At 50.5% G+C, this 22,501-nt stretch overlaps 1 protein-coding gene across 1 annotated transcript in view; it reads left to right on the top strand.

The window, feature by feature from the left end:
* PKD1L2 (polycystin 1 like 2) overlaps positions 1–22,501 on the top strand; it is a 131,948-nt gene that overhangs the window by 60,424 nt on the left and 49,023 nt on the right. The window contains exons 20-26 of the mRNA XM_008064977.1: positions 261–387; positions 1,863–1,994; positions 4,286–4,502; positions 5,332–5,567; positions 11,363–11,593; positions 15,314–15,415; positions 20,898–21,076. Coding sequence (XP_008063168.1) covers positions 261–387; positions 1,863–1,994; positions 4,286–4,502; positions 5,332–5,567; positions 11,363–11,593; positions 15,314–15,415; positions 20,898–21,076 — 1,224 coding nt within the window. The remainder of the gene's footprint in view (positions 1–260; positions 388–1,862; positions 1,995–4,285; positions 4,503–5,331; positions 5,568–11,362; positions 11,594–15,313; positions 15,416–20,897; positions 21,077–22,501) is intronic.

The following is a 22,501-nucleotide window of genomic DNA, read 5'->3' as shown; positions in this document are numbered from 1 at the left end:
TCCTTCCACCTCAGCCTTCCAAGTAGCTGGAACTACAGGTGCGCACTACCACACCGGCTAATTTTTTTGATTTACTGTAGAGATGACATCTTGCCAAGTTGCCCGGGCAGGCCTCGAACCCGCAGGCTCAGGCAATCCGCTCACCTCAGCCTCCCAAGGCACGGGATTACAGGTTGAGCCACCGAGCCCGGCTTGTGGGGATATTCTTTAATACTGACTTTCTCTTCCTTCCCCGGCACCTTGTCCTCACTTGTGACCAGAATACATCCCCGGAGCTGGCGAGGGTCCTCTGTGCACACTGCGGCCGCTGACTCTGCAACCTTCACTCTCCCTGCCGCCTCCCCCCTTGGCTCTTTGGAGGACGGCCAGGAGCCTGTGGACATAAGGGTAACAATGGCAATCACGTCCTCGGGGACAGCCCTTTAGAGTTTGCAAAGCCCTTTCCATGCATTTGCTCATTTATGTGGATAATAGCCCTGAGATGGACAGATAAGGGTCTATGATTTGCCCAATGCCACAGTGAGAGGCTCTGCTGGGTTTCACAGCCGGCCCTCCTGACCCCCAGATTCATCCTCTCTCCACTGTGCTGCAAAATTTCTCCAGCAGCCTTGGTTCATTGGAAATTAAGCTCTTCTGGCTTAGTACCATGACTAGAAAATGGCCAACCAGGGGCTCTTTTCCTCCCCATATTAAGGCACATCTGACCATGTTCTTGAGCCCTAATGAAAGGAGACAGCATCTTTCTATTAGAGATGCATTGGCTTTCTGGGAAGAAAGCCTTGAGCAGTTTTACGAGGGGAGCCCCTTTATTGACGAACAATTGTGTATTTAATTTTTTTGGTTTTTTTTTTTTTTTTTTTTGAGTTGGAGTCTCACTCAGTTGCCCAGACTGGAGTGCAGTGGCACGCTCCCGGCCACCGCAGCCTCGGCCTGCTGGGCTCCGGTGATCCTTCGGCCTCAGCCTTCCAAGCAGCTGGAACTACAGGCGTGCGCTACCACGCCCGGCTAATTTTTTTATTTTATTGTAGAGATGAGGTCTCGCCAAGTTGCCCAGGTGGGTCTCGAACCCACGGGCTCAGGCAATCCACTCACCTCGGCCTCCCAAAGCGCGGGATTACAGGCTGAGCCACCGAGCCCGGAGTGTATTTAATCTTACATGTTTAAACTTCAGTCACCTTCAGAGGACTCTCCGTGTGATGCAATACACCTATCGAGATGCTTTTCCCACTGCTCAAAACAGTTTTTGAACTTATCCACGTTGATGCCTTTTAGTGCTTCTGCCGGTTCTTGTTTCACCTCTGCCACACTGGCAAAGCGTTTCCCTTTAAGGACATTTTTCATGGGGAGAAACAAAAAAGTCGCTTGGCGCGAGATTGGATGAATAGGGAGGGTGGGGCTTGGGGTCGTGCTTTTGGGGTCAAAAACTGCTGAGGACTCAGCACAGTGTGGGCAGGTGCGTCGCCATGGTGGGAGAACCAGTCACCTGTTTGCCACAACTCGGGAAGTTTCTTCTGCAATGCAGCCTCTCACAGCAAGACTAGCTGGTACATGGATGCCGCTGGGTTCCTAGAACACTTACCTAAGCAGGGGAAACCTAGACACAAGGGCTCTGCCCTCCAAAAGATAACTCCGGGTTTTTGGGGTCCCCCTCGCACATCCCAGTAATTGCTCAGGCAAAATGAGTCTGAGTTGGGATCTCTGGAGCCACCTCTCTGCTGCCACAGCCTTGGGGGGAGAAACCCCAGGGAAGCCGCAAGCCTCTCTGCAGGGCGAGGGCTCCTTTCATCTGAGCAGCCTTAGGACCTCATCCTTCTTCTAGTGCCTCAGAGGCTTCAGTCAACACTCCACACCCTTGGTTTCAGATGACCAGTTTCCCAAGGAGCCCCTTCCCGGCCCGGAGTCACTTTGATGTCAGCGGGACTGTTGGTGGCCTCTGCCTGACCAACCCTAGTGGACAGCTCATTCCTGTGAAGAATCTGTCGGAGAACATCGAGGTAGGAGTCGGGGGTGTCATCAGAAGTCAGGTGGCATTTCTGTCTTCTTTTTCAACTTGAAGACCAAAAGTCGGTAGGTTATTATTATTATATTTTAAAGTAGTTAAAGTCCAGGCAGGGTGGCTCACACCTATAATCCTAGCACTTTGGGAGGCCAAGGCAGGGGAATCACCTGAGTCCAGGAGTTCGAGATCAGCCGGTTATGGTGGGGCACACCTGTAGTCCCAGCTACTTGGGAGGCTGAGGCAGAAAGATTGCCTGAGACCAGGAGGTCGAGGCTGTGGTAAGCTGTGATCACACCACTGCACTCCAGCCTGTGCGACAGAGTGAGACTCCGACTCAAAAAATTTAAAATAAATAAATAAAATAGGCCAGGCATAGTGGCTCACACCCGTAATTCCAGCACTTTGGGAGGCGAAGGTGAGAGAATTGCCTGAGCCCCATGGTTTCGAGACCAGCCTGGGCAACTAGGTGAGACCTCAGCTCTACAGTAAATCAAAAAATGAGCCAGGTGTGGTAGTGCACACTTCTGGTTCCAGCTACTTGGAAGGCTGAGGCAGAAGGTGAGCCCAGCACAGCGAGGCGGCGGTGGCCATGAGCATAACACTACACTCCAGCCTGGGCGACAGTGAGACTCTGATTTTAAAAAAGTAAAAAAAAAAAATATTAAAAAATAGGTAAATAGACTGGACATGGTGGCTCACACCTGTAATTCCAGCACTTTGGGAGGCGGAGGTGAGAGGACCGCCTGAGCCCCCATGGGTTTGAGACCAGCCTGGGCAACTTGTCAAGACCTTGTCTCTACAGTAAATCAAAAAATTAGCCAGGCATGGTGGAGCATGCCTGTGGTTTCAGCTACTTGGAAGGCTGAAGCGGAAGGATCGCCTGAGCCCAGCAGGTCAAGGCTGTGGTGGCCGTGAGCACGCCACTGCACTCCAGCCTGGGTGACAGAGTGAGACTCCTACTCAAATAATAATAATAATAATAAGTAAATAAAATGAAATGGCCAGTTAGATTTTCTTTAAGGTTAAGTAAAAACATCAGCACACCATGGTACAATATGAGTTCAGTTTCCTTGAAGTTGTTTTTTTTTTTTTTGAGTTGGAGTCTCACTCTGTTGCCCAAGCTGGAGCGCAGTGGCATGCTCACAGCCACCACGGCTTCAACTTGCTGGTCTCAGGCAGTCCTTCCGCCTCAGCCTTCCAAGTAGCTGGAACTACAGGCATACGTCACCATGGCTGGTTAATTTTTTTATTTACTGTAGAGATGAGGTCTCACCAAGTTGCCCAGGTTGGTCTCGAACCCCTGGGCTTAGTCAATTCTCTCATCACCTTCCAAAGGGCTGGGATTATAGGCTTGAGTCACCGTGCCTGGCTCCTTCAAGATTTTAATTATTTTTTCCTAGTTTTTTTTTTTTTACAATGTTCTCATCAATGCTTAATTCAGTAACAATTTTCAGTCCCGTCCACGTCCTCGTCCCTTGAGCCTATGAATGTGTCACCTTATATGCAAAAGAGACGTTGCTGACGTGCTGAGTTGAGGATTTTGAGACGGGAGAATGAGCCTGGACTCTCCGGGGGGGGGGGCCCAGTGGAACCATGGGGTCCTTTTCTGAGGGAGGTGGAGGGGAGTTGACCCAGAAGAGGAAAAGGTGATTTGATGACAAGCGAGAGGTTGCAGTGACGTGAGAAGCTCCACAAGCCGAGGAGTGCAGGCCCATTCTCCCCGGGAGGCTCCAGGAAGAGCCAGCCCTGCCAGCTTTGGCCCTGTGAAACTGATCCTGTAGTGTTTTTAATTTTTATTGTATTTATTCGAGACAGGGTTTCACTCTGTCGCCCAAGCTGGAGTGCAGTGGCACGATCACAGCTCACCGCAGCCTTGACCTCTTGGACTCAGATGATCCTCACGCCTCAGCCTTCTAGTAGCTGGGGGGCTAGGCGCCCATCACTGCCCTGGCTAATTTTTTTTTGTGGAGATGGTGAGGTCTTGCCACATTGCTCAGGCTGGTTTCCAGCTCCTGGGCTCAAGCGATCCTCCCGCCTTGGCCTCCCAAAGTGCTGGGATTACAGGTGTGAGCCACCACGCCCGGCCCAAATGTATATTGTTTTAATCCACCCAGTTTGTCATTCTTGTGACAGAAGCTGCAGGAAACTAACATGACTACCATGCGAGCCCAGGGGGGATTTCAGCTCCTAGGCACTCACGCTGCCCAGCTCTGCACAGCAGCGCTGACGCTCCCTGGCGGGCATCATCTTCCCAGCATGCCCTCCATAGACGGTTTCTGCCTGCAGATCCTGCTGCCCCAGCTCTCCGGAGGTCCTGGGGAGCCCACGGAGTTGCGCCTGACCCGTACCGAAGCTTTGAGGGTGAACGTGACCTCGGGGAAGGCGGCTCTGGGGGTCCAGCTGCACTGGAGACCCGGGGTCCCGCTCACGCTCCGCCTGGGCTACGGTTACCACCCGAATGAGACCAGCTACGACGCCCAAACTCACCTCCCGCCAACAGCAGGTAGACCGTTCCCTGGGCTGTTTCCTGGGGGGCGTGGCCAGCTTCACCTGAGAAGCAGAAGCCATAGGACCAAAAAAAAAGCAGGCCGGGCAGGTGGCTCACACCTATAATCCCACCACTTTGGGAGACCGAGGTGAGAGACTTGCCTAAATTGCCTGAGTCCACGGGTTCGAAACCAGCCTGGGCAACTTGGTGAGACCTCATCTCCACAATAAATCTTTTTTTTAAAAGTCAGCCAGGCGTGGTGGCGCGTGCCTGTACCTGTAGTTCCAGCTACTTGGAAGGCTGAGACGGAAGGATCACCTGAGCCCAGCAGGTCAAGGCTGTGGTGGCCGTGAGTGTGCCACTGCATTCCCGCCTGGGCGACAGAGTGAGACTCCGATTAAAAAAAAAAAAAAATGCAAAAACAAACAAACAACCACAAAAACACAACTGGCATAGTCAGTGGCTTATTTTTGTTGCTGTATGATTATTAGCCAACGTTAGGTAGCATTTAACTATATGCCCTGAAGATAGTGACAGGCACGTGTATATCTGACCTCATTGCATTCCTCCTGATGACCCTTGAAGTTGGGGACTACTGGGATCGCCACTTTCCAGACAGAACAGAGAGGTCAAGTAACTGGTCTGAGATCACACAGTCAATAACAAGCAGAATCGGCATTTGCGCCCTTGTCTGTCTGACATGACTCTGCAAGGGGACCGGGAGTGCCCCCTTTTCTGTGCTCCTAGTCTCACGGGAGAAGGTCCTCCCAGGGTATAGGTGGACGGGACATCAGAATCTGCTTCCCTGCTCAGTTGCCTCGGTCCCCCTCTCCCACGGTGGTAGCCCCAATCTCACCGAGGCTGACCCGGACCCCCTTTTCTGCAGAGGACCTGTCCACCTGGATACTGGGCCCCCAGGACCTGCGTTTTGGAGAGGGGATCTACTATCTGACTGTGGCCCCCGAGCCTGGCCTGGAGCCAGCCCCTGGCGGAGACCTCACAGTCGGCATCACCACCTTCCTATCCCACTGTGTGTTCTGGGACGAGGTCCAGGAGACCTGGGACAGCTCGGGGTGCCAGGTAAGGAGAGAGAAGTGAAGATGACAAGGTGGCCTGGCAGTCCACGCTGGCTCCTGTGGGGCCCCCTCGAAGTGCCTCTGGTGCAGCGTCTCTCGCTCCTGCACGGGGCCTTTGCAAATGCTATTCCCTGTGCCCAGAATACCCGCCTCGCCCCTATCCCACCCTAAGCACCGCTTCCTCGAGAAAATTGTCCTCACACCCTGACCGGGTCAGATTTCCTGTTGTCATCTCCAGAGAACACAAGTCCCTCACCTGTAGCACTAAGAGTGGTTATTTTAAGGCCGGGCATGGTGGCTCATGCCTGTATCCCAGCATTTTGGGAGATGGAGGCCAGAGGATTATCTGAGCCCAGGGGTTCGAGACCAGCCTGGGAAACTTGGACCTGATCACCACAATAAATCGAAAAAATTAGCGAGGTGTGGTGGTGTGGGCCTGTAGTTCTAGCTACTTGGAAGGCTGAAGTGGAAGGATAGCCTGAGTCTGGCAGGTGGAGGCTGCAGTGGCCGTGAGTGTGCCACTGCACTCCAGCCTGGGTGACAGAGTGAGGCTCTGACTTAAAAAAAAAAAGTGCTTATTTTACATCTACATAATATAGTTTTAAAAAACTAGCCAGGCATGGTGGCACACACCTGTAGTCCCAGTTACTTGGGAGGCTAAGGTGGAAAGATTGCCTGAGCCCCGGAAGTCAAGGCTGCTGTGAGCCGTGATCGTGTCACTGCACTCCAGCCTGGGCAAGACAGTGAGACTCCAGCTCAAAAAAATAATAACAAAATTAAATAAATAAAACAAAAAAATAAATGATGTCTGTCTCTCTCGTTGCCCTGGGAGTCCCATGGGACAGGAACAACATGCTTTGTTTGCTACTGGGAACAGAGGATCATTGAGCCACGGGACACACGACTTAGGAAGCCCTGCTGGCTCTGGGCTGCCGGGGGGAGGCCAGGGTATCATTTCCAAGGAAATGAACTCTGCTGAGCCTGTTGTTCCCCACCAGGTGATGTGCCCCATGCTCTGCTTGCATCAGCTCCTCAAACCTTCCCAGTGATCTCCAAGATAGTTGTGATGCCCATTCTGCAGGTGGTAAAACAAAGGCTTGGGAAACTCAATGGACTTGTCCAATTCCACTCCTAGAAAGCAGAGGAGCTGGGATACGAAGCCAGGTCTACCTGTCTCCAGGCAGCCTTAGTGCTCTTGGCCGCTCCGCAGAGCCCTGGTGGCACTTGGCCTTAGCAATGCAGTCAGACCCCTGCCTCAGGTCAGCAGCTCTGCCCCACCCGCAACTGGCCCTGCGGCCAACCTTGGTCTTGAGGCCATCAGAGTCGTGTTCCCCACCTCCCTGAAAGCCCCTCTGACCCACCCCTGCCTGCCACACTCGTGCTTGCCTTTAGCTGCAATGCCATCTTCTTGGGGATCTCCCAGAGCATCCGTTGGATTCCATAGCATTTCACACCCTTCCCGAGAACAGCAGCCGCCACGTGGCCTTGAAATTGACCGCACGCCAGCCTCCCTCCGTGAGCTCAGAAGTGCTTTCATTTATCCAACAAAGAGTCACCATGTGCCTGGTGGTGGGGACAGAATGAGAAAAGCTGGGGGCCTTTAGCCTAGCAGAAGACAGAGACAAGCAAATGGCACACACGTGTCACATGACGACAGTCACAGAACGATGGGAAGCCTGTTCGCACAGGACGGCGGCCGGAGGAGACTCCCAGCCAGCTCCTTCTGGGCTTGTTTGTGTGGCAGCCTCAGCCCCCTGGCAATTCCCGCCCTGGCTTCTGGCTGCCCCACACAGGGAGTTCCCCAAGGCGCCAAGAAGAAACCAGGGCTCACGGAGATGCCCACAAGACAACAGTTTCCCATGCTCACAAGACTTTGCACTCCAGAAACAAGACCCTGGGAGTACGGCGACCTCCCTGAGTTCCTAGGCTTGAGGCTCAGAACGTGTAGGGGTCAGGGCACAGGCTCTGCCATCAGACAGATGTAGGCTCAGCCTCTCTTCATCAGTACTACTGGTGACCTTGGACCAATCACCCCACCTCTCCGAGTCTTCCCATCCAAAAATGGGGATAAAGGGAGTAGTGGCTCATGCCTGTAATCCCAGCACTTTGGGAGGCTGAGGCAGGAGGATCGCTTGAGGCCAGGAGTTCAAGACCAGCCTGGGCAACATAGTGAGACCTCTTCTCTACAAAAAAAAAAAATTAAAAAAACCTAGCCAGGCATGGTAGATGTAATCCCAGCACTTTGGGAGGCAGAGATGGGAGGACTGCCTGAGCACACGGGTTCGAGACCAACCTGGGTAACATAGCGAGACCTCCTCTCTACAATAAATCAAAAAATTAACTGAGCGTGGTGGTGCACGCCTGTAGTTCCACCTACTTGGAAGGCTGAGGAGGAAGGATTACTGAGCCCAGCAAGTTGAGGCTGCAGTGGTGGCAAGCATGCCAATACACTCTAGCCTGGGTGACAGAGTGAGACTCCAACTCAAAATAAATAAATTTAATTAATTTAAAAACCTAGCAGGATGTGGTGACATGTGCCTGTAGCCCCAGCTACTTGAGAAGCTGAGGCAGAAGGATTGCCTGACCCCAGGAGGTTGAGGCTGTGGTGAGCCGTGACCGTGCCACTCACTTCACTCCAGCCTGGGTGATAGAGTGACATCCCGACTCAACAAAACAAAACCAAAAATTGTGGGACGGGCAGAGGTCATATGTAAAAATGTGTCCTGGACCAAAAATTATGACCAATCTAGTATTATGTACTTGATGCTGTACATTGTGTATAGATATATAGATATAGATAGATCTCTCTATATACATAGAACTGAGATATATAGAGATAGACATATATAGAGTTCATTGAGGAACCACGAATATGTAAATTGGGTCATTGTGTTTGAATGGAAACCTCCACCGAATTCTCTAATTTTTTTGTTTTTTCTTTGAGTCAGAGTCTCACTCTGTTGCCCAGGCTGGAGTGCAGCGGCATGCTCATGGCCACCGCAGCCTCGACCTGCTGGGCTCAGGCGAACCTTCCGCCAAGTAGCTGGAACTACAGTTGTGCACCATCATGCCCAGCTAATTTTTCTTGATTTATTGTAGAGATGAGCTCTCACCAAGTTGCCCAGGCTGGGCTTGAACTCGTGGGCTCAGGCAGGCCTCTCACCTTGGCCTCCCAAAGTGTTGGGATTATAGGTATGAGCCACCATGCCCTGCTTGAATTCTCTTTTTTTCAAGTCAGGGTCTCACTCTATCACATAGGCTGGAGTGCAGTAGCACGCTCAGGGCCACTGCAGCCTCGACCAACTGGACTCAGATGATCCTTCCAGCTCGGCCTTCCAAGTAGCTGGAACTACAGGCGTGCACCACCACGCCCAGCTAATGTTTTTATTTATTGGAGAGGCAAGGTCTTGCCAAGTTGTCCAGGCTGGTCTTGAACCACCGGGCCCAGGCAATCATCTCGCCTCTGCCTCCCAAGATGCTGGGATTACAGGCGTGAGCCACCGCCCCCACCTTGAATTGTCTAAATAGCCAAAGAAAGTTCCCTTTACCGGGGGTACAGGTAGAATTATTGCAAGAGCTCTGAGAACTGTATTCCTGCACTTGTATTCTCTCTAAGGATTCTAAAGGTGCAACCATGTTTAGGATCCGCAGATGACTTTCTGATGTTCAAAGGTACCCTCATGCTGGTAAAGGCTGGGATGTCACTGTCCCTGGAGTCTTTGTGAAAACTCAGGAGGGCAGAGATGTTGGGCGTCCATCAAGGCTGGTCCTGGGGCTCCAGCCCTAAGGTCTTGTCACAGGCACCTGCTCAGGGTTTTCCCTGAAACTGGGCCCCACCCCCTCGGCGTGCCAGGTGTTCCAGGAAGCGCCGCAGCTGTGTGCCAAATGCTGGCCGGGATTGGGAAACAGAGAGAAGAACTGAGGCTCGCCTGAAATTCATAATGAATGGTTGGCACCGGGCCCGTGGGGGACAGGTGAGCCTTTGCTGGTGGCTCATTAAGGCAGAGAGACCGAAGTTACCTCTCCAGCCTGATGGGGCGGTGGTGGATTCCTCCTCCCCAGGTGCTTGAGCAGGGAAGATCCTTCTGGAAGCCAGGCTTTTCTGCTCCTTCATGCCTGATTGCCCCCTGGTGGAGGCTGGAGTGAAAGGCCGTGGTGTGTTGTTGGGTTAGATCAAAGCTTTACTCATCAGCTGGGCAAACGGATGAGTCAGTCTCCCTGACATCCTCAGTGTCTAGTCCATGGCGGGGCATTGAATTAGCACCCAGCAAATATTTGTCCTGTGAATGGCATCGGTTGGCAATGGACGGAGGGTACAGCCCAAATGTGTGATCATGCTTGCTTATGGAGGTGGGGACAAGGGACACCTCAATTTTACCTGCAACGCTTCTTATCTAAAAAAAGCTACGTTGGCCGGGTGCAGTGGCTCATGCCGGTAATCCCAGTACCTTGGGAGGCCGAGGCAAGAGGATTGCCTGAGTCCAGGGGTTCGAGACCATCTTGGGCAACTTGGCAAGACTTCGTCTCTGCAATAAATAAAAAAATTGACCAGGCGTGGTGGCACGTGCCTGTGGTTCCAGCTATTTGGAAGGCTGAGGCGGAAAGATCCTCTGAGGCCTGAAGGTCGAGGCTGCGGTGGCCGTGAGTGTGAGTGCCCTGGGCAACAGAGACTTCCACTCAAAAAAAAAAGTCGAAGTTGGCCAGGTGCAGTGGCTCATGCCTATAATCCTAGCATTTTGGGAGACCACAGTGGAAGGATTGCTTGAGGCCAGAAGTTTGAGACCAGCCTGGGCAACACAGTGAGATCCCTATCTCTAAAAAAAAAATAATAATAATTAAAAAAAATTTTTTTAAAGGCAAAGTTGGCTAGGTGTCAGTGGCTCACACTTATAATTCCAGCATTTTGGGGTTTTTTGGGGGGTTTGTTTTTAATTCCAGCATTTTGGGAGGCTGAGGCAGGAGAATCGTTTGCGGCTAGGAGTTCAAGATCAGCCTGGGCAACATAGTAAGAACTGGTCTCTAAAAAACAAAAAATAACCAGACCTGTTGGCATACGTCTATAATCTCAGAAACTCAGGAGGCTGAGACAGGAGGATCGCTTAAGGCCAGGAGTTCAAGGCTGCAGTGAGCCTTGATTGGGCCACTGCACTCCATCCTGGGTGATAGAGCAAGACCCTATCTCCAAATAAAATAAAGTAGCAAAGCAAGTTGTCAAATTGTAGACAGGTGCATATTGAGAATGATGGATACAAAGACGTTGGTTACAACTAATATTCTCTGCCTTTGAAAATGAATTTTCACCTCAGTTCAAATTCAAGTCACCGCACCAAGAAAAAACAAACAAACAAAAAACCAGAAAATGAATTTCTTTTTTTCTCAGGCCTGTAATCCCAGCGCTTTGGGTGGTGGAGGCAAAAGGATTGCCTGAGTCCAGGGTTTGAGACCAGCCTGGGCAACTTGGCAAGACCTCGTCTCTACAAAAAATCAAAAAATTAGCCAAACATGGTGACACACGCCTGTAGTTCCAGCTACTTGGAAGACTGAGATGGAAGCATTGCTTGAACCCAGCAGGTTGAGGCTGCAGTAGCTGTGAGCATAAGACTCCAACTCAAAAAAAGTAAAAGAAAATGAATTTTCAGTTAAATGAAAAGAACTGGGGGAAGCCTGAAGCTGGCCTCACAGCCATCTCCCAGCCCTACACCCCGAAATAGGCCCACCCCTCAAAGCCAACACCATTCTACTCCCTTGGGTTCGGGCGAGCGGGTGAGCCTCTACCTACGGTCTCTCTGGGCATTGCAGGTGGGACCACAGACCACCCCCCGGCAGATGCACTGCCTCTGCAACCACCTCACCTTCTTTGGAAGCACGTTCCTGGTGATGCCCAATGCCATTGACGTCCGCCAGACCGCCGAGCTCTTTGCCACCTTTGAGGACAACCCCGTGGTGGTGACCACTGTAGGCTGCCTCTGTGTGGTCTACGTGCTGGTGGTGATCTGGGCAAGAAGGAAGGATGTGCAGGACCAGGCCAAGGTGAGGGGTTACAGTCCCTGGGAATGGGTGGAAGGAGCAGGTATGTCCCCTTGCAGGGGCCTCAGGGGGTAGAGCCCGGGACAGGGGTCCGCTGAGGGACCAATGACCAGTCCAAGCTTGACCCCTGGGGTTGTCTCAGACAAACCGGCTCCTCCTCCTCCTGTTCTACAAAATATCCTTTTGCATTAAATTATCAGGAGGGGGATGACACTGGCCACTTACTGAGGGCACACTACACGCCAGGCATTATTGCTTTGTTCTTTTCAAGTCAGAATCTCATACTGTCACCCAGGCTGGAATGCAGTGGCACACTCACGGCCACTGCTGCCTCGAACTGCTGGGCTCAGGAGATCCTTCCACCTCAGCCTTCCAAGTAGCTGGGATCACAGGCATGTGCCACCACAACCAGCTAATTTTTTAAAAAATTTATTGTAGAGACAAGGACTCGCCAAGTTGTCCAGGCTGGCCTCAAACCCCTGGGTTCAGGCAATCCTCTTGCCTCCACCTCCCAAAGTGCTGGGATTACAGGCATAAGCCACCGCATAGAGCTGTTTTTTTCTTTTGAGTGGGATCTCACTCTGTTGTCCAGGTTGGAACGCAGTGGCACAATCATAACTCACCACAGTCTCAACCTTCTGGGCTCAGGCTGTCCTTCAGCCTCAGCCTCCCAAGCAGCTGGAATTATAGGCATGTGCCACCACACTTGACTCATTTATTTTTATTTTTTGTAGAGATGAGGACTCACTATGTTGCCCAGGCTAGTCTCAGAGTCGTGGTCTCAAGCAGTCCTCTCACTTCAGCCTCCCAAAGTGTTGAGATTACAGGTGTGAACCACGTGCCTGGTCATAGCAGCCCTATGAGAAAGGTATCTGTACAGGAGTCTCCAAGACCACCCTCGGGTTCAGTGATTTGCTAGAAGAACTCAGCACTCAGAAAAGCTGTTTAATTCATGGATATGGTTTATTATAGCAAAAGGATCCCAAGTAAAATCAGGCCAGGACAGTGACTCATGCCTCTAATCCCAACACTTTGGGAGGCCGACGCAGGAGGAACGTTAGAGCTCAAGAGTTCGAGACCAGCCTAGGCAACATAGCGAGACTTTGTCTCCATAAAAAAATAAAAATATTTATTAAAAAAATAGGCCAGGCGTGGGGGCTCACGCCTGTAATCCCAGCACTTTGGAGGCAAGAGGATTGCAGGAGCCCAGGGATTCGAGACCATCCTGGGCAACTTGGTGAGACCCCATCTCTACAATAAATCAAAAAATTAGCCGGGTGTAGTGGTGTAGGCCTGTGGTTCCAGCTACTTGGAAGGCTGAGGCAGAAAGATCACCTGAGTCCAGGAGGTCGAGGCTGTGGTGGCCATGTGCATGCCACTGCACTCCAGCCTGGGTGACAGGGTGAAACTCTGACTCAAAAAAAATAAAAAAAAAAAACAAGTGCTTCAAGCTGGGCTCGGTGGTTCAGCCTGTAATCCCGCACTTTGGGAGGCTGAGGTGAGTGGATTACCTGAGCCCGCGGCTTCAAGACCCGCCTGGGCAACTTGGCAAGACCTCATCTCTACAATAAATCAAAAATTAGCCGGGCATGGTAGCCTGTAGTTCCAGCTACTTGGAAGGCTGAGGCGGAAGGATCGCCGGAGCCTAGCAGGTCGAGGCTGCGGTGGCTGGGAGCGGCCACTGCACTCCAGTCTGGGCGACAGAGTGAGACTCCAACTAAAATAAAATAAAATAAAATAAAATAAAATAAAAGTGCTTCTGTCACAGGTTCATTCCTGAGGAATTAGACTAGGTGGAGTTGAGCATCACGATGCTGATTCAGGGGTGTCTGGGACCAGCACCCGGGAAGGGAGGGAAGGGACAGGATGGGTGGAGGGAGAAGCCTTGCTGTGACATAGCTGATGACTGCCCAGCCTGCCCCTTAGGAAGTTCTGAAGCTGTTCCAAGTCAGGTTGAGACGCTGCACCATACGGTCATCTGCTGCTGGCTGTGCCCAAAGGACAACCTCAACAGAGGTGGCACTGGCAACCTTGGCAACAGCACCCCAGTGACTGGGCAACAAGCCTTCTTGGAAGGGAGGTCTGGACAGCACCTCTCAGAGTCCATGAGACGCCCTGACCCAATCTGGTTAACTTTCTTTCCTCTAAACCATCTTAACATTTAAATTTCTTTTAAATTCCTTCAAAGGCTGGGCGCAGTGGCTCAACCTGTAATCCTAGCACTTTGGGAGGCCGAGGCGAGAGGATTGCCTGAGCCCGTGGGTTCGAGACCAGTCTGGGCAACTTGGCGAGAACTCATCTCTACCATAAATCAAAAGAATTAGCCAGGCATGGTGGGACATGCCTATGGCTCCAGCCACTTGGAAGGCTAAGGCAGAAGTATCGCCTGAGCCAGCAGGTTGAGACGGCAGTGGCCGTGAGCATGCCACTGCACTCCAGCCTGGGCGACAGAGCGAGACTCCAACTCAAAACATAAAAAAAAAAATTAGCCAGGTGTGGTGGCACATGCCTGTAGTACCAGCTACTCAAGAGGCTGAAGTGGGAGAATTGCTTGAGCCCTGGAGTTCAAGGCTGTGGTGAGCTGTGATTGTGACACTGCACTCCAGTCTGTGTGACAGAGCGAGACCCCAATGCAAAAAAGAAAAAAGACCCACAATTTGGGAGACTGAGGCAGGAGGATTGCTTGAGGTCAGGAGTTCAGGACCACCGTGGGAAACAAAGCAAGCCCTTGTCATGACAAAAAAATGTAAAAGATTAACTGGGCATGGTGGTGCATGCCTGTAGTTCCAGCTACTTGAGAGGCTTAGACAGGAGGATTGCTTGTGCCCGGGAAGGTTGAGGCTGTGGTGAGCCATGACTGTACCACTGCACTCCAGCCTGGGCAGCAGAGTGAGACCCTGTGTCTCTACATAAATAAAAATAAAGAGCACAATCTGGTTACTAAAATTTTTAAGAAACAGTATGTGATAAGAGTATCTGATCTCAAACCAGGCAAAGTGGGGACCAAAGGGAGGACCACACTTTACCTGTACGATGATCACTTGTACACCTTATCCTGAATTGTACCCCACATCTTTAAAATAAAATTTAAAAATTTTTTAAAAAGAAGCCGGGCTCAGTGGCTCAGCCTATAATCCCGCTCTTTGGGAGGCTGAGGTGAGTGAACTGCCTGAGCCCGCGGGTTCAAGACCCGCCTGGGCAACTTGGCGAGATCTCATCTCTACAAAAATAAATTAAAAAATCAGCCGGGCATGGTAGTACGTGCCTGTAATTTTGGTTACTCGGAAGGCTGAGGCGGAAGGATCGCCGGAGCCCAGCAGGTCGAGGCTGTGGTGGCGGGGAGCGGCCACTGCACTCCAGTCTGGGCGACAGAGGACTCCAACTTAAAAAACAAACAAACAAAAAAAACAGTATGTGAAAGAGTTTACATAGTTCACCAGATCAGATGTTGACATTCTCAGCTCCAATTCCAAGTTCATTTCCAATTGAGCTATGGAGGGTCCTATCCAACCAAGAACCCACTGTGTGCTGTTTTATTTTCTCCACATGTTTTACTGGAAGCCCTGCTTCCAGAAAGAACAGCTCTCACCCGAGGGAATGAGTCCACAGCACATGCAAATTGACTTTTGCACTTTGATTGTCATGAGTGTCCTGCTCGTCCTCGACTGGTGTGTGTTGGGTGAACCCATGCGGGGAACCTTCTGACATCATCCTTCTGTCCAGGTGAAGGTCACAGTGCTGGAGGACAATCATCCCTTTGCCCAGTACCACTACCTGGTGACAGTCTACACGGGACACCGGAGAGGGGCAGCCACGTCCTCAAAGGTACCTGACCCTGCAGGATTCCGCGGCTGATCAGCGTGTCAAGCACGGGCTGTGCCGCTGTGAAGTCGCGTTCGCGCGGAGGGTTTTGCGTTGTTGGATTTGTTATCTCTTTGGTTTTTGATTTTTAGAGAAAATAATCTTATCACCAAACAAGATATCACCGTAAACCCCAATATTTGAAAAGCTAAAGGGGGAGTGGTTGAGAGAGGGCCGGGGTCTGGTTTTGAGCTTACTGGTCATCTCTCTTCTCTTCATCAAAGAATAACTCGGACATTTGGTCTGTTCTCCACAAGCAAGTGTGCTTCCATGGGAGGCAGAATAGTCAGTGAACTGCTGTGGTTGGAAATTGAAAAAGAAAAAGAAAGAAAGAAAGAAAGAGAGAGAGAGAGAGAGAAGGAAGGAAGGAAGGAAGGAGGGAGGGAGAGAAAGGAAAGGAAAGGAGAGGAAAGAAAAGAAAAAGGAGATTGGATAAAACAGAATTTATAAGAGAAGCTAGAAGGGAAAGAAAGAAAAAAGAAAAATTCCCAACAATTTGAGGAAGACGGTGAGCCTTAAACCACGTTTTTCAGGCAGACCAACTAGCTGGCATCTCTCTAGGAAGTCAGATTGAGCCATCTGGCTTAGAGCAGGCTCACCAGAGGTACAGGAGAACACTGAAGTCCTTGAGTGCCTCACTGTAGAGCACACAGCAGGCTGTCTCTGTTGTGTCCCAGCATGCACAGTTACACCTGGTCCAAGCTGGGTCCCTTCTCAGAATATCGTCTTTTGTGCAGCAGCCTCCGAGGTTCCCTTGCTGAAACTGAGGCCTCCACAGAACTCAGTTTGAGAACCAATGGCACCGTGTACACAGCTCTGGTGAAAACTCCATTGTTCTCAAAAATGACATTTGGTTTCATGAGAACAGGGAAATATTTGTCTAGTTAGTTAGTCAGTCAGTCAGTCAGTCAGTCAGTTAGTTAGTTATAGATAAAGGTGGGGTTGGCAGGGAGCAGTGGCTCAGCCTGTAATCCTGGTGCTTTGGGAGGCCGAGGCGAGAGGATTGCCTGAGCTCAGGGGTTTGAGACCAGCCCGGGCAACTTGGTGAGACCTCGTCTCTACAAAAAATAAAAAAATTAGCCGGGCGTGGTAGTGCACACCTGTAGTTCCTGCTACTTGGAAGGCTGAGGTGGAAGGATCACCTGAACCCAGCAGGTTGATGCTGGGTGGCCGTGAGCATGCCACTGCACTCCAGCCTGGGTGACAAGAGTGAGACTCCAATTCAAAAAAAATGGGGGGTCTTTCTATGTTGTCCAGGCTGGTCTCAAGCTCCTGGGCTGAAGCAATCCTCCTGTCTTGGCTTCCCAAATTATTGGGATACAAGCATGAGCCACCACACTTAGCTTCTCTGTTTATTTGTGTTGTCTATTTTATTTTATTTTACTTTTCAAAATTTTTAAATTTTTGAGTCAGAGTCTCACTCTTGCCCAGGCTGGAGTGCATGGCATTCTCACAGTTACTCCAGCGTCGACCTGCTGGGCTCAGGCAATTCTTCCACCTCAGCCTTCCAAGTAACTGGAACTATAGGCTCGTGCTACCATGCCTGGCTAATTTTTTGTGTGTGTGTTATTTTGTAGAGATGAAGTCTCACCAAGTTGCCCAGGTTGGTCTAAAGTCCCTGGGCTCAGGCAAGCCTCTCGCCTCAGCCTCCCAAAGTGCTGGGATTACAGGTTTAAGCCACCACGCCCAGCCTATTTTTATTTATTTTTACTTTTTATTTTTTGAGTTGGAGTCTCACTCTGTTGCCCAGGCTGAAGTGCAGTGGCATGCTCACAGTCACCACAGCCTCAACCTAATGGGTTTAGGCGGTCCTTCTGCCCCAGCCTTCCAAGTAGCTGGAACCATAGGTGCATACTACCTTGCTCGGCTAATTTTTTAAAATTTATTGTAGAGACGAGGTCTTGCCAAGTTACCCAGCCTGGTCTCGAACCCCTGAGCTCAGGGAGTTCTCTCACCCCAGCCTCCCAAAGTGCTGGGATTATAGGCTTGAGCCACTGCACCCAGTCTATTTTATTTTTAAATTTTTGTTTTTTATTGTTTTTATGTGTGATTAATATTTTTTTTAATTTAATTTTTTTTAGGTATTGCTATGTCCTAGACCAGCTTTCAAACCCAGAGCAAATGCTTGGTAGCTATTTGCTGAATAGATGTAGGAATCCCTTTCATCCATCTGATGAAACATTCATCTCACATCTGTTTGACACTGCGGAGTTGACCGCAACAGGGAAGGAGCGATAAACCTCGGATTCACAGGCCATTTCTCTTCATGGAGAGTTGCGGTCACATTTCAATTCGATGTTGTCTCACTTGAGTTCCCCTAGAAGAATGGGTCTCAACTAGGAGTGACTGTCCCCCAGGGACAGTTGGCCATGTTGGAGGCATTTTTGGTTGTCACAGCCTGGGGCAGGAGGGGCTCCTGACATCCAGGGGTGGGGCCCAGGGATGCTGCTGAACAGCCTTCGAGGTGCAGGATGGCGCCCACCCCAGAGGATGACCTGGCCCCAAAAGTCAGTAGGGGAGGCAGAGAAACAAGGAGGGCTGCGGAGGATGACTTGAAACAAGGATTCAAGTGCGAGTCGTTTATTTAAGAGAGGCCTGAGAAACACCGGCAGGGGAGTGGGGAAGCTGGACAGGGAAAGAAAGGTAGCCAATAGGGATATGTTATCAAACCGGTGGCCCCTGTGGTTGACTGGAGACTGATCTGCTGGGGACTCAAAAACAGTAAGGAACATGGCCTCAAAGTCATCCCACCCAAGGCATGAGAGAGCCGGACTATCTATCCACCAGCTCCTATCAATTCCTGGCTGGGAATGGTGTGCAGGGGGGCACTGATTCTCTGGCAATTCCTGCCTGCTGCTCTAACAGTCAAAGGCAGCCCCAGCAACTGCAGGCAGGTGGACGTGGGTGCAGGTATTGCTGCAGTGGTGAGGCTGAGGGATAGAGCCCAAGCATGCGCACGTACACACACACACACACACACACACACACACACACACACACACACACACACACGGCATCTGCTGCAACACTGTTTCTGACCCAGTCAGGCCTGCCCACCGGCATCTCCTGAACAGATCAGAAAAACAGATCCCAGGGCCTGATCCCCAATATATATATATATTTTTTAGTTGGAGTCTCACTCTGTCACCCAGACTGGAGTGCAGTGGCCGCTCCCGGCCACTGCAGCCTTGACCTGCTGGGCTCCGGCAATCCTTCCACCTCAGCCTTCCAAGTAGCTGGAACTACAGGCGCGCGTACCACGCCCAGCTAATTTTTGATTTATTGTAGAGATGAGGTCTTGCCAAGTTGCCCAGGCGGGTCTGGAACCTGCGGGCTCAGGTAATCCACTCACCTCAGACTCCCAAAGTGCGGGATTACAGGCTGAGCCACCGAGCCCGGCTAACGTCATTTCTTTAGATTAACCTGGGATTGGACAGGGAGACAGTAAAAGTGGGAAAATCAGAGCATATGCCATGTCATGGCCAAGGGAAAAGATAACGATGGTAGGACTTGGGTGTCAGCAGAAAAGGTGAACAGGAACAGATGGATGGAATTTTTATGCTTGAGATAGACACTACCACAACTGCCTTGAAATGTGAGTTTTAAAAAGGAAGGTAGATAGTGGAATTAAGGATGAATCTCATATTCTATATATAGCAAATAGGTGAATTTGCTAGGATGTGAAAGATTTGAGGTAGGACCAGATTGGGGGGGGCAAGAGGATTGGAGTTTTATTTTTGATATATTAGGTTATAACATGCCTATGTAACCAAAAGGAGAGTGATGGAGCTGGCAACTGAAATACAGGATTGCCAAGGAGACACAAGAGGGTAATGACCAAAGCAAACCCAAGAAAGTGTGATACAGAATCCTAGAAAAGGGACCGTGTCTCTGCTGGGTAAGATGAGGCAAATGGAGAGCAGTGTATCTGACAAAAGTGATGTCCACAGGGATGGTAGTTGAAGTCATACTGGAGTGGCTCGAGACATGACAGGAGTGAGGATGGTGAAGGATGCATGTGGAGATGACTCAAAATACTTGTCTGTGAAGGGAAGCTAAGGGGTGTGGCAGTTTTAGGGAGGTAAGTTTTGGTATAGCAGATAGGATCAGTTTTGGTTGCAAGTGATACAAAAGATAATAACAATAGTTTATACTTGATAGATGTCTATTTTCTCCTCATGCTAGAGGTAATAGGGCCAAGGCTACTCTGGTATCTCCCCAAACAACAGGGTACCAGATCTTTCTCCCAGCTACGCCAACATCAACATAGGAGGAAGGGCAGAAAGGCTCAGACTCCCTCACTGAGAATTCTGCTAAGAGGTTGAAATACTGTATCTGTTTACTCGTATGGTCACACCTAGCTGCAAGAAAAGCTGGGGGAATGATGCTCATTCCAGGTGTTCATGGACCCAAATAAAAGCATAAGTTCTTTCAACAAGGAAGAAGAGACAATGGATATTGAAAATCAACTATCATCTTTTGCCGAATAGAGGGTTTGATCTTTGTTTGTCTGAACAAAATTGAAGTGTTTATACAGCTTAGTTTGTATACTGATCTGGTAAAGAAGGAACATTGGATGCAGGAGAGCAATGGAACAAAATCCACAGAATCCTCAAGAAGAATGAGAGCTTAAGATTCAGAATCTAAATAGAGGACCTGGCCTTTGCAAGCTGGAGGCATCTTTCATCAGTTGTAATCAAGAAGAGAAATATAACACAGTGTAGATATGTGAGTTTTGATATTTTATTTTATTTATTTATTTTTTTGAGTTGGAGTCTCACTCTATCACCCAGGCCGGTGCAGTTGCATGCTCATGGTCACCTCAGCCTTGACCTGCAGGGCGCAGGTGATCCTTCTGCCTCAGCCTTCCAAGTAGCTGGAACTACAGGCGTGTGCTTCCATGCCTGGCTAAGTTTTTTGATTTATTGTAGAGATGAGGTCTCACCAAGTTGCCCAGGCAGGTCTCGAACCCGCGGGCTCAGGCAATCCACTCACCTCAACCTCCCAAAGCACTGGGATTACAGGCTGAGCCACCGAGCCCAGCTCCCAATATTCTTACTTGGTGGGTCTAGGGCAGGCCCTGAGAATGTGAATTTTCAAAGTAGTGGTCATTCATTCATTCATTCCTCAGTGCCAGGCACTCTGAGAGGCACTGGGAATACAATTCTGGGGGAGCAGCCAATGCCTACCCCGCAGCCCTTATGAATAAATATATGTGGATTTTGAACAGGCCATCAGGAGTCATTTTATGAGTTTAAGTGATCTCAAAAGCAGATAGTGGCACCCCAAATCCACATACAATGGAAAAAATAACTCAGGCATGCCCAAGATGAGGACGGTGCCGTGCTCTCTTGTTTTTTGCTGGTTTCTGGCCACTTCCCATGAAGCAAGGACAGCAAGGCTTGGTGACCGCATGGAGTTGGCTGCTCCTCTCTCTGGATTTCAGGTGACTGTCACCCTGTATGGCCTGGATGGAGACAGTGAACCCCACCTCCTGTCCGACCCCAACAGCCCGATCTTTGCACGAGGAGGAGTGGATGCCTTCCTGCTCTCCACCCTGTTTCCACTGGGGGAACTTTTGAGCCTCCGGCTGTGGCATGACAACTCAGGGGACCGGCCATCCTGGTGAGTGGGGGCAAGAAAACCATAAGAACCTAGAAAGTGCCAGGCCCAGGGCTGAGCACCAGGCATATGCTGTCTTCTTGATCCTCATAAGCCTCTGCAAGACACAAAGCATGGAGCTCCACTTAGATGAGGAAACTGGGGGTCAGAGAGGCCCAGTGGTTCATGGTCCACATAAACTGGGTCAGTAACGACAAGAAGGACTGGAAGTTGCAGGCCTGGGGTTTAATGCTTGCCCTACCCTTGGCCCTTCTACAGCATCGACCTGTGACTTGCCCAGGGTTACATAGCTGGCAAGTTCAAGGTCCTCCCCATTCTGTCTGAGGCCAATACAAGTGATCCAGATGCATGGTGTCCAGTCTGACCGCCCATCCGCAGTTGGCAGCTTTAGAAGAACACAGCATTTGTACTGCTATCTTTTTTTTTTTTGTTTTTGAGTCTGGGTCTCACTTTGTCACCCAGGCTGGAGTGCAGTGGCACAATCACGGCTCACTGCGGCCTCAACCTCCTAGGCTTGAACCTCCCAAGTAGCTGGGACTACAGGTGTACACCTGCTTTTTAAAAAAATAGAGATGATGGCCGGGATCGGTGGCTCAGTCTGTAATCCCAGCACTTTGGGAGGCCGAGGTGAGTGGATTGCCTGAGCCCGCGGGTTCGAGACCCGCCTGGGTAACTTAGCGAGACCTCATCTCTACAATAAATCAAAAATAAGCCGGGCGTGGTAGCACGTGTCTGTAGTTCCAGCTACTTGAAGGCTGAGGCGGAAGGATTGCCGGAGCCCAGCAGGTCGAGGCTGTGGTGGCTGGGAGCGGCCACTGCACTCCAGTCTGGGTGAAAGAGTGAGACTCCAACTCAAAAAAAAAAAAAAATAGAGATGAGGTCTTGCTATGTTGTGGCCCAGGGTGTTCTCGAACTCCTGGGATCAAGCAACCCTCCTGTCTCGGCCTCCCAAAGTACTGGGCTTACCAGTATAAGCCACTGCACCTGGCTGTCTTTTTTTAACTTGTAAATTTAAAAAAGGATTACCTGAGCCCACGGGTTCGAGACCAGCCTGGGCAAATTGGTGAGACCTTGATCTGCAGTAAATCAAAAAATTAGCCAAGTGTGGTGGCACACGCCTGTGGTTCTGGCTACTTGGAAGGCTGAGACAGAAGGATCACCTGAGCCCAGCAGGTTGAGGCTGCAGTGGCATGGGCAACAGAATGAGACTCTGATTAAAAAAAAAAACAAACTTGTAAATTTCATGCACAAGTTGTTACTATTCTTATTGGCTGTATAGCGACAGGGTGAATGAACTGTGCTGGACCTGGCGTCCCAGGATAGGCAAGATGATTTCAGTTCTCCCCCAGGCCTTGAAGACATAAGTCAAGCTAGATGATACCCACAAAGTCCTGAGCCCGAGGTAAATGGTGAACTTGTTCTCTGGCT

The sequence above is a fragment of the Carlito syrichta genome, unplaced genomic scaffold (genome assembly GCF_000164805.1).
Source record: "Carlito syrichta isolate Samal-C Ts95f unplaced genomic scaffold, Tarsius_syrichta-2.0.1 Scaffold308119, whole genome shotgun sequence".
NCBI lineage: Eukaryota > Metazoa > Chordata > Mammalia > Primates > Tarsiidae > Carlito > Carlito syrichta.
Note: the sequence above shows the minus strand (reverse complement) of the source record. Positions and strands in the feature narration are given on the sequence as shown.